The sequence below is a fragment of the Anomaloglossus baeobatrachus genome, chromosome 3 (assembly GCF_048569485.1).
Source record: "Anomaloglossus baeobatrachus isolate aAnoBae1 chromosome 3, aAnoBae1.hap1, whole genome shotgun sequence".
Lineage (NCBI taxonomy): Eukaryota > Metazoa > Chordata > Amphibia > Anura > Aromobatidae > Anomaloglossus > Anomaloglossus baeobatrachus.
The window spans coordinates 588,632,272-588,651,349 of record NC_134355.1 but is presented as its reverse complement, the minus strand read 5'-3'; the positions used below and the strand labels follow the sequence as shown (position 1 = coordinate 588,651,349).

At 45.1% G+C, this 19,078-nt stretch overlaps 1 protein-coding gene across 5 annotated transcripts in view; it reads left to right on the top strand.

The window, feature by feature from the left end:
* Nucleotides 1–19,078, top strand: part of LOC142296905 (alpha-1,4-N-acetylglucosaminyltransferase-like) — a 263,521-nt gene that overhangs the window by 186,659 nt on the left and 57,784 nt on the right. For 2 of the 5 annotated variants that reach the window (XM_075341012.1, XM_075341013.1), the window contains exon 2: nucleotides 12,537–13,038. The exons of 2 other annotated variants lie outside the window; for them this stretch is intronic. In XM_075341012.1, the coding sequence (XP_075197127.1) occupies nucleotides 12,922–13,038 (117 nt within the window). In that variant the 5' untranslated portion in view covers nucleotides 12,537–12,921. Of the gene's footprint in view, nucleotides 1–12,536; nucleotides 13,039–14,695; nucleotides 14,845–19,078 lie in introns of those variants that run through there. One more of the 5 variants, XM_075341015.1, reaches the window with a different exon arrangement.

The following is a 19,078-nucleotide window of genomic DNA, read 5'->3' as shown; positions in this document are numbered from 1 at the left end:
CTGCTCTGTGCACATGTAGCTGCAGCACACATCAGGTAATTAACCCGATGTGTGCTGTAACTAGAAGAGCAAGGAGCCAGCACTAAGCAGTGTGCGCTGCTCCCTGCTCTGTGCACATTTAGCTGCAGCACACATCAGGTAATTAACCCGATGTGTGCTGTAACTAGGAGAGCAAGGAGCCAGCGCTAAGCATTGTGCGCTGCTCCCTGCTCTGTGCACATTTAGCTGCAGCACATATCGGGTTAATTAACCCCATGTGTGCTGTAACTAGGAGAGCAAGGAGCCAGCGCTCAGTGTGCGCTGCTCCCTGCTCTCTGCACGTGTGGCTGGACACTGGTTGCTGGTGAGCTCACCAGCAACTCGAGTAGCCACGCTCCAGCGATCCCTGCCAGGTCAGGTTGCTGGTGGGATCGCTGGAGTGTCGCAGTGTGACAGCTCACCAGCAACCTCCTAGCAACTTACCAGCGATCCCTATCGTTGTTGGGATCGCTGGTAAGTTGCTTAGTGTGACTGGACCTTTACTGTCAAACCAAAGTCAGCCAGTCGATGAGGTCAGCAGAGGAGGTGGAGGAGGATGCTACTGACGACGAGGTTACGTTGCGTCTTCCTGGCCAGAGACAAAGTACTGGAAGCACGTCAACAACTGAATCCTGGACCACAACTTTGACTCTGAGCAGAAGTCGTGTTGGCTATGCAGGTCACATGGGCTGTAAGCCTTGCCTAGCCTGTGAATTTTTGGACATCGCAAAGGATCACCCAAGTCATGGAATCTGTAAGATTTATCAACAATCTGTAAGTAGAAGGCAAAAACTCACACCTTTGAGTAGTTCCTCCATGAAGTGTCACATGGATATGAATTGATAGCGTGAAGGTGTATTGCTCAGCTTTAGCCACTGTCAATGCAACATGCTTATTTGCCATTGCATGCATTGTTGCAGACTACACACAAGGGGCTGCTGTTTTTTTGGATCTGCCTTGGTTTGGTCACTATAGCAATATCAAATTGCTCTTCGGATGTGGACTTGGAGATGCTGTCTATGAACAGAAGGAAAAGCTAAAGGTGTGTGTTACAGCAAGGAGCCACCGCGGAAACACTTCGTTCAATTGTGAGGGGAGTCATGTTGTACTTTGATGATTAGCCCCGTAATGCCAGTGAGCAACATCCTGTGCCACAGACCAACATTCTTACAGTGCTGTCTATACTGTTTACCGTGAGAGGAGCGTAAAGTCTGTATTTATGGAAACTGGACATCACAGTACCCGGGTACGGTAGGCTGTGCCCAGACAATAATGCGGGCACGCAACACTTTGTTTTATTAGCAAAACACATATCTGTTCTGGGTAGGCCAACTATATAGACAATAAGACTTGCTGCCTCTGCACTGTCAAATTGTCACGTACAGTTTAAATCATAGAGGGACAGCAACACATGTTTGTATTGACTGTTGCTTTTCAAGATTTCCATGACTGTGTTGCAGAGCTGTGTGGTTTGCATTCACACTGTTATCATCTGCATTATCTGTGAGGCTTCAGCTAACAAGGGTATTCAGGGGGGGTAATGTGTTTTGACTATGTTTAGGTAGATAACTTGGAAGCTCTTGTGATGCGCCACTGGTAAAGGCCACTTCACACATAACGAGATCGTAAACGAGATCGTTACTACGTCACAGTTTCTGTGACGCAAGAACGACTTCAATTGCGATCTCGTCACGTTTGACACGTACCAACGATTCACCCCCTGCTGCGAAATCGCTGATCGATGCCGAACAGCTTGGGCCATTTCTGGCTCGTTGGAGTCCTGCTGGGCTGCATGAATCTGTATGTTTGACACCCTATTAACGATTTCGTTGACGACCTAGATGAGATGCACGAAGGCGTGTTGTTGCGTCCCCGTTTCCGCGCCCCTCTCTGCACCGATTGGTTAGCTCCAGGTGCAGGTGCGGCTTCGATCCGAAAAACACACCAACAAAGCGACCGGGTACAATGGACGAAGGAATCAGGGTGGAGACGCAGGTTCTATCTCAAAGCAAAGCGCAAAAGAAGTGACAAAGGGTGACGCGATCCAAAATTTAACCGCTAGATACGCCCCCAATCAGAACGCAGTATTGGCCGCCAATGAAAGCGGAGGGGGGGTATGGAAAAGGCGACGCAAATGCACGCCTACGTGACTCACTGCATTTTACTACGCCCCTAATGGGATTAGAATTGTTAACATAGTTGCTGTGTGACAGGGTCCCAGCGATTTGAAAGATCGTTATACGGGACGCATGCTCGTTCATAAACTCGTTATGTGTGACACCCAACATGCGATTTTAACAACGACTCATAAACGATCCAGAAAGTGTGACGTAGTAGCGATCTCGTTCACGATCTCGTTATGTGTGACTGGACCTTAAGTCGTGTTCAAACACACACACACACACACACACGCACAAACAAACAATTACTGCTACACAGAGGGATTAGCAGGTAGTAGGCAACAGAATAGATTGTTCAATTATTTAAATTGTATGCATGGTTCTTATTGTTTGTTTTGGTAAAGTTAAACAGTCATTTATCAACCAAACTGCCTAGAGTCCTTTTCCTGTTGCCTGGTTTTGCTACATACTGGGTAGCCCACCCTGTACACAACTTAAAATGAAGCATAAGTCGCAATGTGAATTTCACTGTGCTACAATGCGGCCTAGCGTGCCTGTGCAACCACCGCCTGCCCCATCAAGTGCATTTGCGTGCTCTTCATCCTCTGTGACTGTGGGGACAGCAGTCACACATGGTTTTTCACACTGAACTTCCACTTCTTTACCCGCAACAGGGAGTGTGACTGGCAGGTCATCACTTGTTTTGGAAGTGGAAACAGAAGGTATTGTTGAGCTGTCAGACATCGAGAGAACCATCATTGGATGCAGGCTACATTATATCCACGCCTGCACCTTCGTCACAGATTGGCTGGACAACCTGCAGTTAATAATTGCATTCCAGAAATGGAAAGGAGAGTAGAATGCACATGTGTTGTACCTTGCTTGGCAGCAACGGAACACTAACTTAGTATTCCAGACAATTTTAGGATGGCTCAAAAAGAGTCAGCTCTTTGGGCAAATTAAATAGCGTGGCAAAAGTGGACAGATGGGTACAGTGGCCGTGTTCCGTGGGTACCAGGACAGTAAAAGAAGCCTCACTTTCTATACCTCCTAATGATCAAATGCAGCAAGGAATTTCCTGAGTTTGCTATAAAATTAGCAGAGCTAAATGTGCATGTGGGTAGAATGCAGAGGTGCTTGAGATTGCTTGGCACAAGTGGCACAATAAAGGAGTCCAACAGCCACTTTTTGTATGCCACTAAATGGCATTATTTTTTGCTATCATTATAGCTTATTAAAAACAGAGCAGGAGGGTGTCCTGCACAGGTGCTAGAAATAGCTTGGCACCAGTGGGGCACTAATGGAATACAACAGCCAGTTCTATGATGCCACTAAATGGCAGTATTTTTTTCTATCGTTATAGCTTATTAAAAACAGAGCAGGAGGGTGTCATGCAGAGGTGCTAGAAATAGCTTGCCACCAGTGGGGCACTAATGGAATACAACAGCCAGTTCTATGATGCCACTAAATGGCAGTATTTTTTGCTATCATTATAGCTTATTAAAAACAGAGCAGGAGGGTGTCCTGCACAGGTGCTAGAAATAGCTTGGCACCAGTGGGGCACTAATGGAATACAACAGCCAGTTCTATGATGCCACTAAGTTTACTCAATTTTTGGTATTATAACGTCTTAGTAAGTAACAATAAGTTTGAGTGTGCAATGCAGGCAGACGTGCTGCAAATATCTTTGCACTAGTGGGAATATACAAAAGTCCAATAGCCACGTTTAGGATGCCACTAGGTACACTCAGTGTTTGCTAGTATAATGGCTTAGTAACAATGAGTTTGAGTGTGCAATACAGGCAGACGTGCTGCAAATATCTTTGCACTACTGGGACTATACAGAAGTCCAACAGCCACGTTTAGGATGACACTAAGTTCACTCAGTGTTTGCTAGTATAATGGCTTAGTTACAATGAGTTTGAGTGTGCAATGCAGGCAGACGTGCTGCAAATATCTTTGCACTAGTGGGACTATACAGAAGTCCAATAGCCACGTTTAGGATGCCACTAGGTTCAATCAGTGTTTGCTAGTATAATGGCTTAGTTATAATGAGTTGGAGTGTGCAATGCAGGCAGACGTGCTGCAAATATCTGTGCACTACTGGGACTATACAGAAGTCCAATAGCCACGTTTAGGATGACACTAAGTTCACTCAGTGTTTGTGTGAAGCCCCGCAAGTATTGTGTCGGTGCATTACCTTCAGGGACTCCACGCAGCTGGATCTTGTCACAGGTAGGAGATCTTCTTTTAGGATTGTCGTGACGCCACTCTCAGAATTGCGGTCAGTGGGGACCGCCACTGCAGGTTAAGGGATGCCTGGGGCTGATGGTGGGTGCAGTCAGTTGTAACAACCTCCTGAGAGTGAGGCAAGCCCCAGGGCCCTGTGTAGGTGTGTAGAACCACAAGGCGCAGAATAACTCCACACAATCAGAATGTCTTTCAGGGGTTTTACTCACAGTTGATGGCAGGGTGAGTAACCCGGGCGTAGCTGGAATGAACCAGGCTGGAATCAGGTATCCTTCAGGCTGACTGATGAGGGTGGCTACCGACTCGCCTTCCTTAGCCCTTCTGTGGTTTGTGGTAACCCCGACTTTTAGTCCCTATGGGGGTCACCCAGGGAAGTAGCTGCTCCCCTCTTTTGTTTGCCGTTTGCTTGTCGCCTGGACCAGATCACTGCAGCTGCTTGCCTCCTGTGAACTATGGGCCCTAACTGTGGCTACGTGGCTGCGGCTTTTGTGGTGTTGTGGCGTGGGCTTTAAGGGCCCCACACCGGCAGGTTTAGCAAGGAAAGGTGGATCTATCCCCGCATCGGGATCTGCCGCCCGTTTGGGCCTGGTACTCCCTGACAGTCTCCTTACTTTCCACTACACTGCTCTCTCTCCAGCTGTGTGTGGTGTTCGGGCAGCACTACCAGGTGACCGTTCTCCCCCGTCGGTAGTCACTGCGCGGACGCTGTTAGACTGCAACAGCTCCAGGGTCTGCTTCTGCTCTTCCTGAGCTGCACACTAAACTGACTCACTCGTGGGACCTGCACTGCTGCTCCTGTCTGAGCTCCACTTCCTTGCTCCTCACTCCTCCACACTCTGCTTCAGACTGTTTACTCCTCCTTCTCTTTTCCCCTTGTGCCTGCCTACGCCACCTAGCAACCAGGCTCTCTACCACACCCCTTGAGTGGAGATGGAGGCTTCGCCCCCTCCACTCCTCAAGTGGAGGTGAAGGCTTTGCCCCCTCCTGGGATCCCCAGGGGTCCTCCCAAAGGTACATGTGTGAGACCTGATCACTATGCGCCTGTGTAGTCACACCTCGGTCAGCCTTCTGGATTACCTGTATTGTACTGTCCCCAGCATGGGTGCAGTACTCAGTGGTGCCTGACCAGGTCAGGGGCGCCACATTTGCTAGTATAATGGCTTAGTAACTATCAGTTTGAGTGTGCAATGCAGGCAGACGTGCTGCAAATATCTTTGCACTACTGGGACTATACAGAAGTCCAATAGCCACGTTTAGGATGCCACTAGGTACACTCAGTGTTTGCTAGTATAATGGCTTAGTTATAATGAGTTGGAGTGTGCAGAGGACAGGAGGGTACAGTGCCAGGATTATGGGGCTCTGGGTAGAGGAATGGAAGCCTGCCTTTCTATTCCCTCCTAAATGGGGAAATGCAGCAAGGAAATCCCTGACCTTAGCTACACAGACACTGTCTCTGTTTTCAGGACCTGTCACCTATGGCTCTGACCCTGCCGGTACGAGCCCTTAAAAGGACTGATAGAAAGTGCTCTCCCTAAGCTGTCTAGCGCTGTGTATGGAGCGCATACAGCTGTATCGGCGATAGGATGGAGCTGCGCCAGTGATGTCTGTCACCAAGGACGCAGAAGGCAGATAATGGCGTGCTGGAGGAAAATGTCCGTTTTTATAATGCAGGGACATGTGACATGGACATCCTATCACACATGCCGTTGCTTCTCTGGCTAAAAGTCCACTTAGCTGTGTGTGTGTCTGGGATTGGCTGCCATAATGGCCCTCCCCACTACACGCGCGCTTTTAGGGAAGAAAGACAAGGAAACAAAAAAAATGGCGATCGCCATTATCCATACAGCAGTGATCTGAAGGCGCTGTTCCCGCACACTATACACTGAAATTTCATAATAGTGTGAGTCACAGAGTGACTTACACTATTACAGCGGAAAGCCAGCTAGAAATTAGCTGTTTTTTTTGCTGCTAGAACCGTTCTCGAACGTTTCTAGAACTATCGAGCTTTTGCAAAAAGCTCGAGTTCTAGTTCGATCTAGAACAGGCCCCAAAATCACTCGAGCCTAGAACTGGAGAACCTCGAACCTAGAACCGCGCTCAACTCTAGTAAGGAGATGTTCGTCGTTCCTGCGGTGTCACACATAGCAATGTGGGATGCCACAGGAACGACGAACAACATCGTACCTGTGGCAGCAGCGAAATTAAGGAAAGGAGCGTTGTGTAAACGATCACTGCTTTTTTTAACTATTTTGCGATCGTTTATCGTCGCTCCTTGGTGTCACACGCTGCTATGTCGCTACCGGCGCCAGATGTGCATCACTAACGACGTGACCCCGACGATATATCGGTAGCAATGTCGCAGCGTGTAAAGCACCCTTTAGTATTCAATGAGTAGTTAACTATTTGTACTCACTATGCTGTTAGCGAGTAATGTCCGCTACTCGCATATTCGTAACAAGTTGTGGGCACAAAGTAAGTCAATGGGAAATACTCGTTAAGTAGCGAGTAACCCGAAAGCTGCACTTTTTGTGCAAGTAACGAATAGTACGGCTTTCAAGTTACTCGCTACTTAGTAAGTATTTCCGATTGACTTACATTGAACCTGCTACTCGTAATAAATATGCGAGTAGTGGACAGTACTTGCTAACAGCATAGCGAGTACGAATAGTTAACTACTCACTCAACACTAAGTATACTACTGGATTTTAAAATGTTAACCAAGAGATGAATATTTGGTTTTCTTTAACGTTCTGGATTACAAAAGCATTAATTAATCATGAGATGGAAATACAATTACTTTCAATTTGACATTTCAATACTTTAATCTAAAAACAGCATTAAGGGGTAGAACATGAACAGATTGATTATATGTTAAGTCCGCTTTAAGATCGAAACAAATATTTAAAACCAAACTCACCCCCCCAGGTTGACAGTAACATCTCGATCTTGACAAGGGTACATAAATGGCAACTGTTACTAAGCATTTTCTATTTTTATGTCTTACTAATATTTCTAGTGATGGTGGGGCGTGCTCGGAACTGCTCAATACTCGATAGAGCTTTGATCAAATATCACAGGTGCTTCAGCGCCACGCTCAAGTTCTTGCCTATCTTGTTTCGTAGCTGGTTTTGAACTGCTAAACATGCTGGAATTGCCTGGCAATCACGGTAATGTCGTAGCCATATGCAATGCATCATTGGGTCTAGATAGCACCCGGTAACGTGATGCTCAACACACTTTATCCCTGAAACAGTGTAGAGATAGCTACTGGAGGAGGGATAGGTTTGGATTAGAGGCATATAGGCAGGAAATATTCCCTAACAGTCCTTCCTGTTTCAACTAAAAAAACAAAAGTCATTTTCAGGGCTTCATTCATTCTGTTCCCCATTAATACTGCTGTTATCTGCATTCAGTGTAGTGACAGCTGCTGGAGGAGAGATACTTTTGCATTAGAATTTTATATTCAGGGATTATAGCCTTAAAGTCCTTGCTGCTATACCCTAAAATTAAAAATTCCTTGTCAGCGCTACATCTATTCTATTTCCTATTGATACCGCCATTAGATGCAAACCCATGTGGAGAGGGATAGGTTTGGCTTAGAGGCATAAAGGCAGGGATTATAACCTTATATTCCTTGCTGCTGCAACCTAAAACCAAAAGTCCCTTGTCAGAGCTAAATCTATTCTATTCCCTATTAGTACCACTGTTTGCTGCATTCAGTGTAGGGATAGCTACTGGAAGAGGGATATGTTTGGAGTAAAGGCATACAGACAGTGATTATATCCTTACATTCCTAGATAATTATAAATTCTTCAATCAGTGCCACGAGTACTGTGCTGTTGTATGTGGATCCACACTGTATGTGGCTGTGTCCATCTGTGCCGCCCCCACGTCAGCAGCAGCTGTGCTGCCCGGATCCGGATCCGTAGTGGCTCGAGGGGTTTCCGGACCCGGGGGCTCGCCAAAAGTATTGGCACCCCTGCAATTCTATCAGATAATACTCAGTTTCTTTTTGAAAATAATTGCAATCACAAATTCTTTGGTATTATTATCTTCATTTAATTTGTCTTCAATGAAAAAAAATAAAACAAATTGTCATAAAGCCAACTTGGATATAATTCCACACCAAACATAAAAAGGGGGTGGACAAAAGTATTGGCACTGTTTGAAAAATCATGTGATGCTTCTCTAAGTTGTGTAATTAACAGCACCTGTAACTTACCTGTGGCACCTAACAGGTGTTGGCAATAACTAAATCACACTTGCAGCCAGTTGACATGGATTAAAGTTGACTCAACCTCTGTCCTGTGTCCTTGTGTGTACCACATTGAGCATGGAGAAAGGAAAGAAGACCAAAAAACTGTCTGGGGACTTGAGAATCCAAATCGTGAGGAAGCATGAGCAATCTCAAGGCTACAAGACGATCTCCAAAGACCTGAAAGTTCCTGTGTCTACGGTGCGCAGTGTCATCAAGAAGTTTAAAGCCCATGGCACTGTGGCTAACCTCCCTAGATGTGGAAGGAAAAGAAAAATTGACAAGAGATTTCAACGCAAGATTGTGCAGATGGTGGATAAAGAACCTTGACTAACATCCAAACAAGTTCAAGATGCCCTGCAGTCCGAGGGTACAACAGTGTCAACCCGTACTATCCATCGGCGTCTAAATGAAAAGGGACTGTATGGTAGGATATCCAGGAAGACCCCACTTCTTACCCCGAGACATAAAAAAGCCAGGCTGGAGTTTGCCAAAACTTACCTGAGAAAGCCTAAAACATTTTGGAAGAATGTTCTCTGGTCAGATGAGACAAAAGTAGAGCTTTTTGGGAAAAGCCATCAACATAAAGTTTACAGAAAAAAAAGAGGCATTCAAAGAAAAGAACACAGTCCCTACAGTCAAACATGGCGGAGGTTCCCTGAAGTTTTGGGGTTGCTTTGCTGCCTCTGGCACTAGACTGCTTGACCGTGTGCATGGCATTATGAAGTCTAAAGACTATCAACAAATTTTGCAGCATAATGTAGGGACCAATGTGAGAAAGCTGGGTCTCCCTCAGAGGTCATGGGTCTTCCAGCAGGACAATGACCCAAAACACACTTCAGAAAGCACTAGAAAATGGTTTGAGAGAAAGCACTGGAGACTACTAAAATGGCCAGCAATGAGTCCAGACCTGAATCTCATAGAACACCTGTGGAGAGATCTGGAAATGGCAGTGTGGAGAAGGCACACTTTAAATCTCAGGGACCTGGAGCAGTTTGCCAAAGAAGAATGGTCTTAAATTCCAGGAGAGCATTGTAAGAAACTCATTGATGGTTACCAGAAGCGGTTGTTCGCAGTTATTTTGGCTAAAGGTTGTGCAACCATGTATTAGGCAAAGGGTGCCAATACTTTTGTCTGGCCCATTTTTGGAGTTTTGTGTGAAATAATCAATGATTTGATTTTTGTTTCATTCCCTTTTGTGTTTTTTCATTGCAAGCAAAATAAATGAAGTTAATAATACAAAAGAATTTGTGATTGCAATCATTTTCAAGAAGAAACTGAGTATTATCTGACAGAATTGCAAGGGTGCCAATACTTTTGGCCAGCACTGTATATGTACGGGGATTGCTGTAGATACTTCGTGACGCCACCCACGGTGTGTGGTAATATGGAGTACCATCGCTGCTGTTGGGGAGCACCCAGGGTGATGGAGAGGCAGCTGGTTGTTTAACCCCTCCGTGGGTAGGGGTGGATGCCCCGCAGCTCAGTGGCCAGGACATGGGGATTGATGTAGACCAGAAGTGGCGTGTCGGGCCGGACTGGAGAATGTTGGTGTACTCACGGTTGAATAATTGCAAACAAGTCTGTTGGTAAACCAAAGTGTCAGTGGCCGGCTATGTACTCGGATGTACTCGGGTCCCACACCCGGCTGGTGTATCGATGTCCCTTCCTTCGGAACTCTGTAATTTTCTCAATTCTGGACAACTCCGTATGGAACGGGGAAGTCCACTCCCAGTGCTGTTGTGCTTGGGAGTCGTGCCCAAGAAAACTGACCCTTGGGATCTCAGTGGGTGTTTGCGGATACCCTATTCCCTGCGGTGGGCTGCCGTTTTGCTTTATCTGGGCTAACACTTCTGGGGCAATGTCTGGAACCTTGCTCCCGGCCAGGTGAATTAGAGAAGGGGCTTGCAACTGTCTTCTAATTAGGGTCCAGGTACCCAGCCTGTGCACGGTTTCTGGGCTGGATCTCCGCTGTCGGTACCGGCAGGCTCCAACCCTGTCGCGGTCCACTTTGGATTTCCCGCGACCGGACTACCATCGCCTTTGGACACGGTCCACTGCTTGCCACCTAGCCAGTAGACCAGAGCCACTACTCTCGCTACCCTCCACCAGGCACAGCCTTGACCTTGCACTGTCACTTCCACTTTTTTCCACTCCAAACTCTAAACTTGAACTTCTGTGTCCCCGTCCTCGGATCCTCAAGACCCCTAGGTGGGTGCTCCCAATCCGTCTGGTCCTGCCCACTCGTGTGTCCTTCCTACCCTGAGGGGGGTGGCTAGGATTTTGTGGCTGATGATACCTAGTGTGGGATGGTGTTATGTCAGGTGAATTATTCTTCTGTGACCACCTGGCGGCGCCAGGGCGTCACACATCTGGTTTTTAAGTTGGCCAAATATATGAGAATCAAACCAGCCAATAAATATACCGTTGGCTGCATTACTTTAGCTTTTGCACATAGTCTATACATGGCTGAATATATTTGTAATGCTAAGACGATGGATGAAACCAAACATCAACTCAGCTTTACTTAGAGTTGACATTCTTGTGATTAGTAGATATCTAAATGATTACTTCTATGCCAGTTACTTTTTTCATTTTTGACCAACTCAATGTGAGGTTTCTTGGAACAAATATAGAAAATTAGCTGATGTGTAGCACAAAGGTCAGGAATACAATAAGCATGCCTCAGTAGTGACTTCACTAGGTTTTTATTAGGATGAAAAAAGGAGATGGAGGATGGTTGGGTAAACAAAAGAAAAAGCAGAAAAACAAAGCAAATGAAATAAAACGACAGTGGGCAAGGTTCACAGTTACACTCGACTGATCAAATATGTACTATTACTGGGAATTTTTTCAAGAAAACTCACATAACAATAACCCCACCCCGGTCCTTTCATGTGGGGAGAATCAAAGTCACCTTTCTAGGGTCACAGTATGCAAAAAACAAGAAAACAAGATTTCATAAACCTCTCGTGTGAGTGGTTCATTAAACGTGGCACAGTTTGTGGCAATGCACTACAGAAACAGTTTACTCTATTAATAAGGTATTCTCTCTCAGTACTGTGACACAATAAGTAATGACCTGGCTCACTTGAATACTGCCCCGGAACAAATGTCCATTTCTCAGTCTCTTGCTCTCGATGTTCAATCCTCGGTGTTTTACCATCTAGACTGATTCTCTTCTGGTTACAGTGTTCATTCTTCAGATACCTCAGGCTACGATATTTGATCTTTAGGTTCCTCTGGAGATACTTGTTCTTCTTGGTCTTTTGGAGATGGCGTGCGGTCTTCAAGTTCTTCTGGTAGTGATATGCAAGCTTTGGGTTCCTCTAGGCTCAGTGTACTTCCAGATAATTTCCTTGCAGACAACATAGGCCTACTCTGCTGTGAACACATCCATTCCACTAATGCAGTTGGCTCTAACTCTGTCTTCCCATCGCTGACCCAGCCTTTTATATTTGGCAATTGTTCCACAGTAGTAATCAGACTCAGCATCTCCTTATAATTCATCCTTTGAGGAAACCCATTCCTAATAGATTGGTTCCTGGTGATAAGGCAGATGGTGATATTGCTGCATATATGCCATGGGTCATTGAATCTGAATATCTTCTTCTGACTACCCTCTTACAGATGTCCCCATCAATTTTTAAGAATATTGTAATATTAGTTGTTATTCTTGTACACTTGGGAGACATAATAGGTTATTTGTGAATCAGCACACATGAAATAGACCCTGGTAGATAATTATGGTTTCCAAAGTCACCTCTATTAGGGGTTGGTTTTGGTGGATCCTTGTGCGCCATTATCTGAGAACCTGGTTATCAAACCTTCTTTTACAAAATATTGGGCCCCTCCAACTGTGCCTAATTATGTTACTTTTTCTTCCTGTACAGATATCATAGGACATCACAGCCATGTTGAAACAACTGAGAATACTTATCATTGTGCTTTTTATAGCAACTCTAATCTTTTTTACCATAAATACCATCAAACAGAAAGGCATATATATACTAATCTCCTTAATTCACAAAAGTGTGATATTTCATTCTTCAAGAGCAGAGAAGGCTACCAGTTACAATATTAACAAAACATTTAATTATGACTATGTATTTATAAGGGATACTTTTCAACATGGAAACGGTATCTTCTTTGTGGAAACCACAGACAGAATGGATGAACCATCCTTAGTTTTGTGCTCAATTGAATCAGCGGCTCGAGTGTATCCGGACACACCGGTGGTCTTCTTCATGAAAGGACTAGGAGACATAATCACTGAGGATGATGAGAAGAAAGCTCAGGAACGCTATCCAACGCTCTCAACTCATAATCTACTTTTTCCCTCTAAGATTAGAAGAATTATTTGCTGAGACACCATTTCTTGCTTGGTATGAGAAGGTAAGAACTGTTATATACAAAATAAAGGAGGGGATTTAACAAAATTCATATAAGGAAAAAAGTGAAAAAATTGCTTATATCTTACGTTTCTTAATTTCACTTTCCAAAGGGTCTCTTTTGCCATGCATGCAGTTTGACAAATTTTACTATTTATTTATACAAATTCTTCAAATACCCAGAATTGATTTTATGTTTCTATTTTATCTTATTATACACCAATTTTGAAAGACAATGATAACAAATCTTTTCAAGTGTTCTACATTATTTTCACATTTGGATTAGAGGCTCTTTTCAATGCAACTGTCACGAATGTCAACAGAATTCCCATGTAGAAGTACAGTATTAAAGTGCATCTCCAGTTTAAAAGGTTGACATCAAAATAAACCATAGTAGACGCCATTGTATAGAAAATGATTGGATTTATATAGTGTGAGGGTAACTTTCAAATGATGGATCCAGCAGTGCGTTATGGATTCTGTTACAACAAAGGCACTATGCAAAAATCTACATAGCTTTAAAGAATAGAATATGTCACCACTTTATGATAATTTGCATCTCAACTGAAGAGAAGCAAATTTACAAAAAGCTGTAAATGGCTAGGCAAATAGTTTAAAAGAATAAAAATAATACCTCCCCATTCACCTGTTCCACCTTTCATCTGCCTGTTATTTTCTCTTTTCCCCATCACGTGCATCCTCTTCAGTCTCTTCAATCCAGACTATGACTTTTGGTTTGACTAAAGGCCGCTTTACACGCTACGATTTATCTGATGATCTACGTAGCGATGTGACACGCCCAGATCATAGTTACGATTTGCCGAAATCGCAGATAGGTCATTTACTAGCGGTCACACGTAACGATCTCACAAGCGACGCAAAATCGTTCAGCGATATATTGTTTGCCCAAGGCAGTCGTGTGGATGTTGTTCGTCGTTTGCAGGGTGTCAAACGTACCAATATGTCTGCTACATTCCAAACGATGAACAATATTTTGAAAGTGAACGACGTGTCAACGATCATCATTTTTCAACCTATTTGCGATCGTTCGGAGTCGCACGTAGGTGTCACACGCAACGATGTCGCTAACGATGACGGAAGTGCGTCACAGAATCTGTGACCCCGACGACATATCGTCAGATAAATCGTAGCGTGTAACACCGCCTTTAGTCCACTCACATCTCTGCTCACCGGGCCGTCATAGCTCATGTAATGATGTCACGGTGTTACAATGTGTATCACGTAAGTGATGGCACTGTTATCAGTGAGGTATGAGGCTCAGTCAAGCTGGGAGCCCCAACCTCACTGCAAGTGTATTCAGTGTGCCATACCCATTTAATCAGATTCTTACTGGGAGTATAAATATTGTATATGTGCAGCCATGTAGCCACCAATCCCAGCTTTGATGCCAATAACTCTTCAAAACGCACAAAGCACAGTAAAGTTACTGCAGACTTGTGGACTTAGACTGGACAACCCCTCCTTTATGTTGTTAAAGGTACCAGCAAGCACTGATGTGAGTATTATGTTTTTTTTTACATCTTACGTTTACTATGCTCTAGAGCAGGGTTCCTCAACTACTGTTCTTAAGAGACACCAACAGTGCATGTTTTCAGCATTTTTTTAGTATTCAACAGTTGATAATTTAATCTCCTCCACAGGTAATGATTCTAACACTTGTGCAATGCTAAGGAAATGCTGAAAACATGCACTGTTGCTGGCTCTTGAGGACTGGAGTAGAAGAACACTGCTCTAGGGTCTGAAGAGATGACAAAGCATCTTAACCCCTTAACAACTGTGGGGCACCTTGGTAAGTCATAATTTAATCATCTGAGGCTTCTGTGGGCAGCTGCTTGTGATCTGCGCACATGTCAGCTGATTTGAACATCTGACATGTATGCCTCACAGACACGAGTGGATCTGCAATCCACCCATGCCTGTTAACCGCCTAAATCGAGATATCAAATTGTGCATGCCAATTTAAATCCCCACCGTGGTAAACCTTCACTTACCCAGCTCCATTGGTGGCACAGTTGTAACGACCGGTTGCCAGTTGTGGTGGATATAATGATACAGTGGTGCTATGGAAGAACCCAATCACACAAAGACGATAAACCAACTGTTTTCTTTATATCTAACAAAGATTGATAATAACAGGACCTTCACAACTTATGAGCCACAACAGCCTGGAACATACAAGTAACAATTTATTCAGCCTGGAAGACCCCAAGTGTCAGTCTGCAGGACAGGGACTGGGTTATACTTAACTGGCTATTCCACTCCCACCCCTCTCTAATAATGGGGCTTACCCGGGGACGCTACTGCAAACGGTGACATGTGGTCCTTCCAAGCATACAATCCTACAACCACCTCCCACGCTATTCATAATATAACAGGGGTACCCTGCCTTTTCCCCAATAATCCCTCAGAATTAAGCAAACATATGTACGTATTTCAGTATACAGTGTCCAATATCTCACTGTCTCAAGACAGCGCAATGTAGCACAGGCGAAATTGTCACTTTAGCATTAGTCTATTACTTTCAGAACCACACAGCTTGAACTTTGACAGGCTTTGTTTGGAGAGGATGTCCGGGGATAAAACAATAAGTACAGTTCCTTTTCAATGTTAGCTTTCAATGAATTGCCTTGTTTAAAGTGTCTTTAATCCTGACTAACTATCCCTGACTGGCTAATGTTACAGAGACCGGTCTCCAGAACAATTGTTATCAGGGCCGGACTGGGACTAAAATTCAGCCCTGGCATTTGGGGGTGCACAGGCCCACTGTTCGCTTGTTGAATGTGTAATATCTTTGTGCACTTGTAGGCAGGGCCGTATTTGGGGTTTTTGCTGCCCTAGGCACTGTCAGTGGTGGCGCCCCCTTCTGATCAGTCAGATTACGGGTATGTGCACACAGCTTTTTTTTTTTTTTTCAGACAGATCCGCCATATAACCCGCCCAAAAAACCCAAACTCTAAATATTAAAGAAATGAACTCATACACTGCAATGTAAAACGACTTGCTGTCCATATGTTCAGTCTTTGGAGTTTTTTTAAGCGCGTCAGGTTTCCACAGACATGAAGCGGCTGACAGTGACCGGTCCATTATATGGCGCCTGCTGCTTGGATGCCGCTTACTAGTTGTGACCGGTCCATTATATGGCGCCTGCTGCTTGGATGCCGCTTACTAGTTGTGACCGGCCATTATATGGCGCCTGCTGCTTGGATGCCGCTTACTAGTTCATTTAAAAAAATAAGTAAAATCCAGTAGCTAAAAGATGTTGGAAAAAACAACCAAGAAGCCACAGCAAAAAAAATAAATATTTGCTTCAGGATAAAATGATGACTGTCCTAAAGTGTTTTCTGTCTGAATAATTCCGGGGGTTCACAGACCACTACAAGACGTGTGCACATTCCCTGATAGAGCCCATAGCCTTCAGATAGTAGTTAAGACCTCCATACACATTAACCTAAAGTTGTCTAAACCCGCCAATATCGACAGGTTCTGCTGACAGCCCAATGTGAACAGGGGCTCTCAATTCTGATTGTCAGGGGAATAAGGATCCAGCATGTCCAATTACGGAGTGTGGATCCTATTATCCTCTAAATGATAAGCTGCTGTCGGAGATGTCCAGCAGCGGCTCTAATAAAGAACACAGAAACACTTGGCAGAATGAGTGCTCCTGTATATGGGAGAGCCGAGCAAGATAGCTGCCGGCCTAAAAATCAGACTATAGTGTATGGGGGCTTTAGTCTATTACTTATTCGGCTGACAGACATGCAGATAGCTGTATTTTTAGTCCAGCACGCTGACCCTATGTTTTAAGCTGGTGTCACACATAACGACGACGACAACGACGTCGCTGCTACGTCACCATTTTCTGTGACGTTGCAGCGACGTCCCGTCGCTGTCGCTGTGTGTGACATCCAGCAACGACCTGGCCCCTGCTGTGAGGTCGCCGGTCGTTGCTGAATGTCCAGCTTCATTTTTTGGTCGTCACTCTCCCGCTGTGACACACACATCGCTGTGTGTGACAGCGAGAGAGCGACGAAATGAAGCGATCAGGAGCCGGCACTGGCAGCTGCGGTAAGCTGTAACCAGCGTAAACATCGGGTAACCAAGGGAAGACCTTTCCCTGGTTACCCGATGTTTACGCTGGTTACCAGCCTCCGCTCTTGCTGCCAGCGCCGGCTCCTGCACTGTGACATGTGGCTGCAGTATGCATCGGGTAATTAACCCGATGTATACTGTAGCAAGGAGAGCAAGGAGCCAGCGCTAAGCAGTGTGCGCGGCTCCCTGCTCTCTGCACTGTGACATGTAGCTGCAGCACACATCGGGTTAATTAACCCGATGTGTACTGTACCTAGGAGAGCGAGGAGCCAGCGCTAAGCGCGGCTCCCTGCTCTCTGCACATGTAGCACAGCGACGTTATGATCGCTGCTGCGTCGCTGTGTTTGACAGCTAAGCAGCGATCATAACAGCGACTTACAAGGTCGCTGTTACGTCACCGAAAATGGTGACGTAACAGCGACGTCGTTGTCGCTGTCGCTTAGTGTGACACCAGCTTTAGGATCAAGACTGATAAGGTAAAGATTACAACAGCCACATGACTATCACCAGAACCACCATCAGTACAGTAATACATAACTAAAACCACACTACATACTATAATACGTAACCAAAACCACAGTTAGTACAGTAATACATCAACAGAACTACTGTCAATACAGTAATATCACCAAAACCACCCTAAACACAATAATACATCACCAAACCCACCCTGAAGACAATACATCGCCAAAACCACCATCACTACATGAATACATTGCCAACTTCACACAGCAATCAAGTGCAGTGTCAGGTTAGACCCATATACATCTATGTATTGCATTAACGTACAACTCTCAGTATGTCCTTAACAATGGTAAAGAGAGGCTGGTAGTTGTTACCAGCCATCATTAGACTGTGGACCATATAAGAACCACAATACTGATTAGTCCCAGGCAGTAGACTTAACTTTTGGACGAGATCTTATAGGTTTAGGTCCATTAATTCTGAGGAGATTAGTAGGGCAGAGGTGGGCTCAGTAGGGAGAAGGGGCATCATGGGGTGGGACTTGAGACCCCCACCAATTGCTCAAAAGACCTCTTAAGTGCACAGCTCAGGAGACAGGACTATGAAATTTTACTCCCGGAATCCATTCTGTCTGCATGTTCTGGTTCTGGGAAACACTCGGGGCCACGGTAGTCGGACCCCCAGCGATTGGAAAGTTATTCCCCATCCCAAGGATAGGGGGTAAGTTCCCAATGTGAGAAAACCCCTTTAAAAGCAGCATTCACACTGCAGCCAAAGATGGGAAACTGATTTATCTAAACAGTGTCCATCACCCGATGCACGAGCAAAAAACTTTCATTCGTCAGGTGAGATGATTTTTAAGCTGACTTAAAGGGAATCTGTCACCCCAAAATGACACCTAGACTGCGGAAATATTTATATGGGGGACATGATCTGTGGAGAAATAATCCCACCCATATAGAGTTCAGCTTAAAAGGAACTTGTCACGACCTTTAATATTAAACTGCTCCATTGTCTTGTTAGTCAGAAAATGTGCATCACTTAACGTTGCGTCACTAACAAGAGGGGGGGGCAGTTTAGAATTGAAAAAGGGTGTAACAGGTTCCCTTTAATGTTCACTGAAAAAGCCACATTTGATATGAAAATGAGGACATTTCTTCGCGGCCTAAGCCTGGGTGCACCGATACCACCGAATATAGGAAAATACTAGCCAGGCCTGTGTCTTGATTAATAGTGATCCATTGGTGAGAGTGAGCACCGTAACACCAGATCTCCTGCTGCACCGCACCCAACACTGCGGCACACTCCAAGCGTCAGTGCGGGTGTGCACACAACACAGGAGGAGCACAGCGGCACACGCCAAGTGTCAGTGCGGGTGTGCACACAACACAGAAGGAGCACAGCGGCACACTCCAAGCGTCAGTGCATGTGTGCATCCAACACAGGAGGAGCACAGCGGCACACTCCAA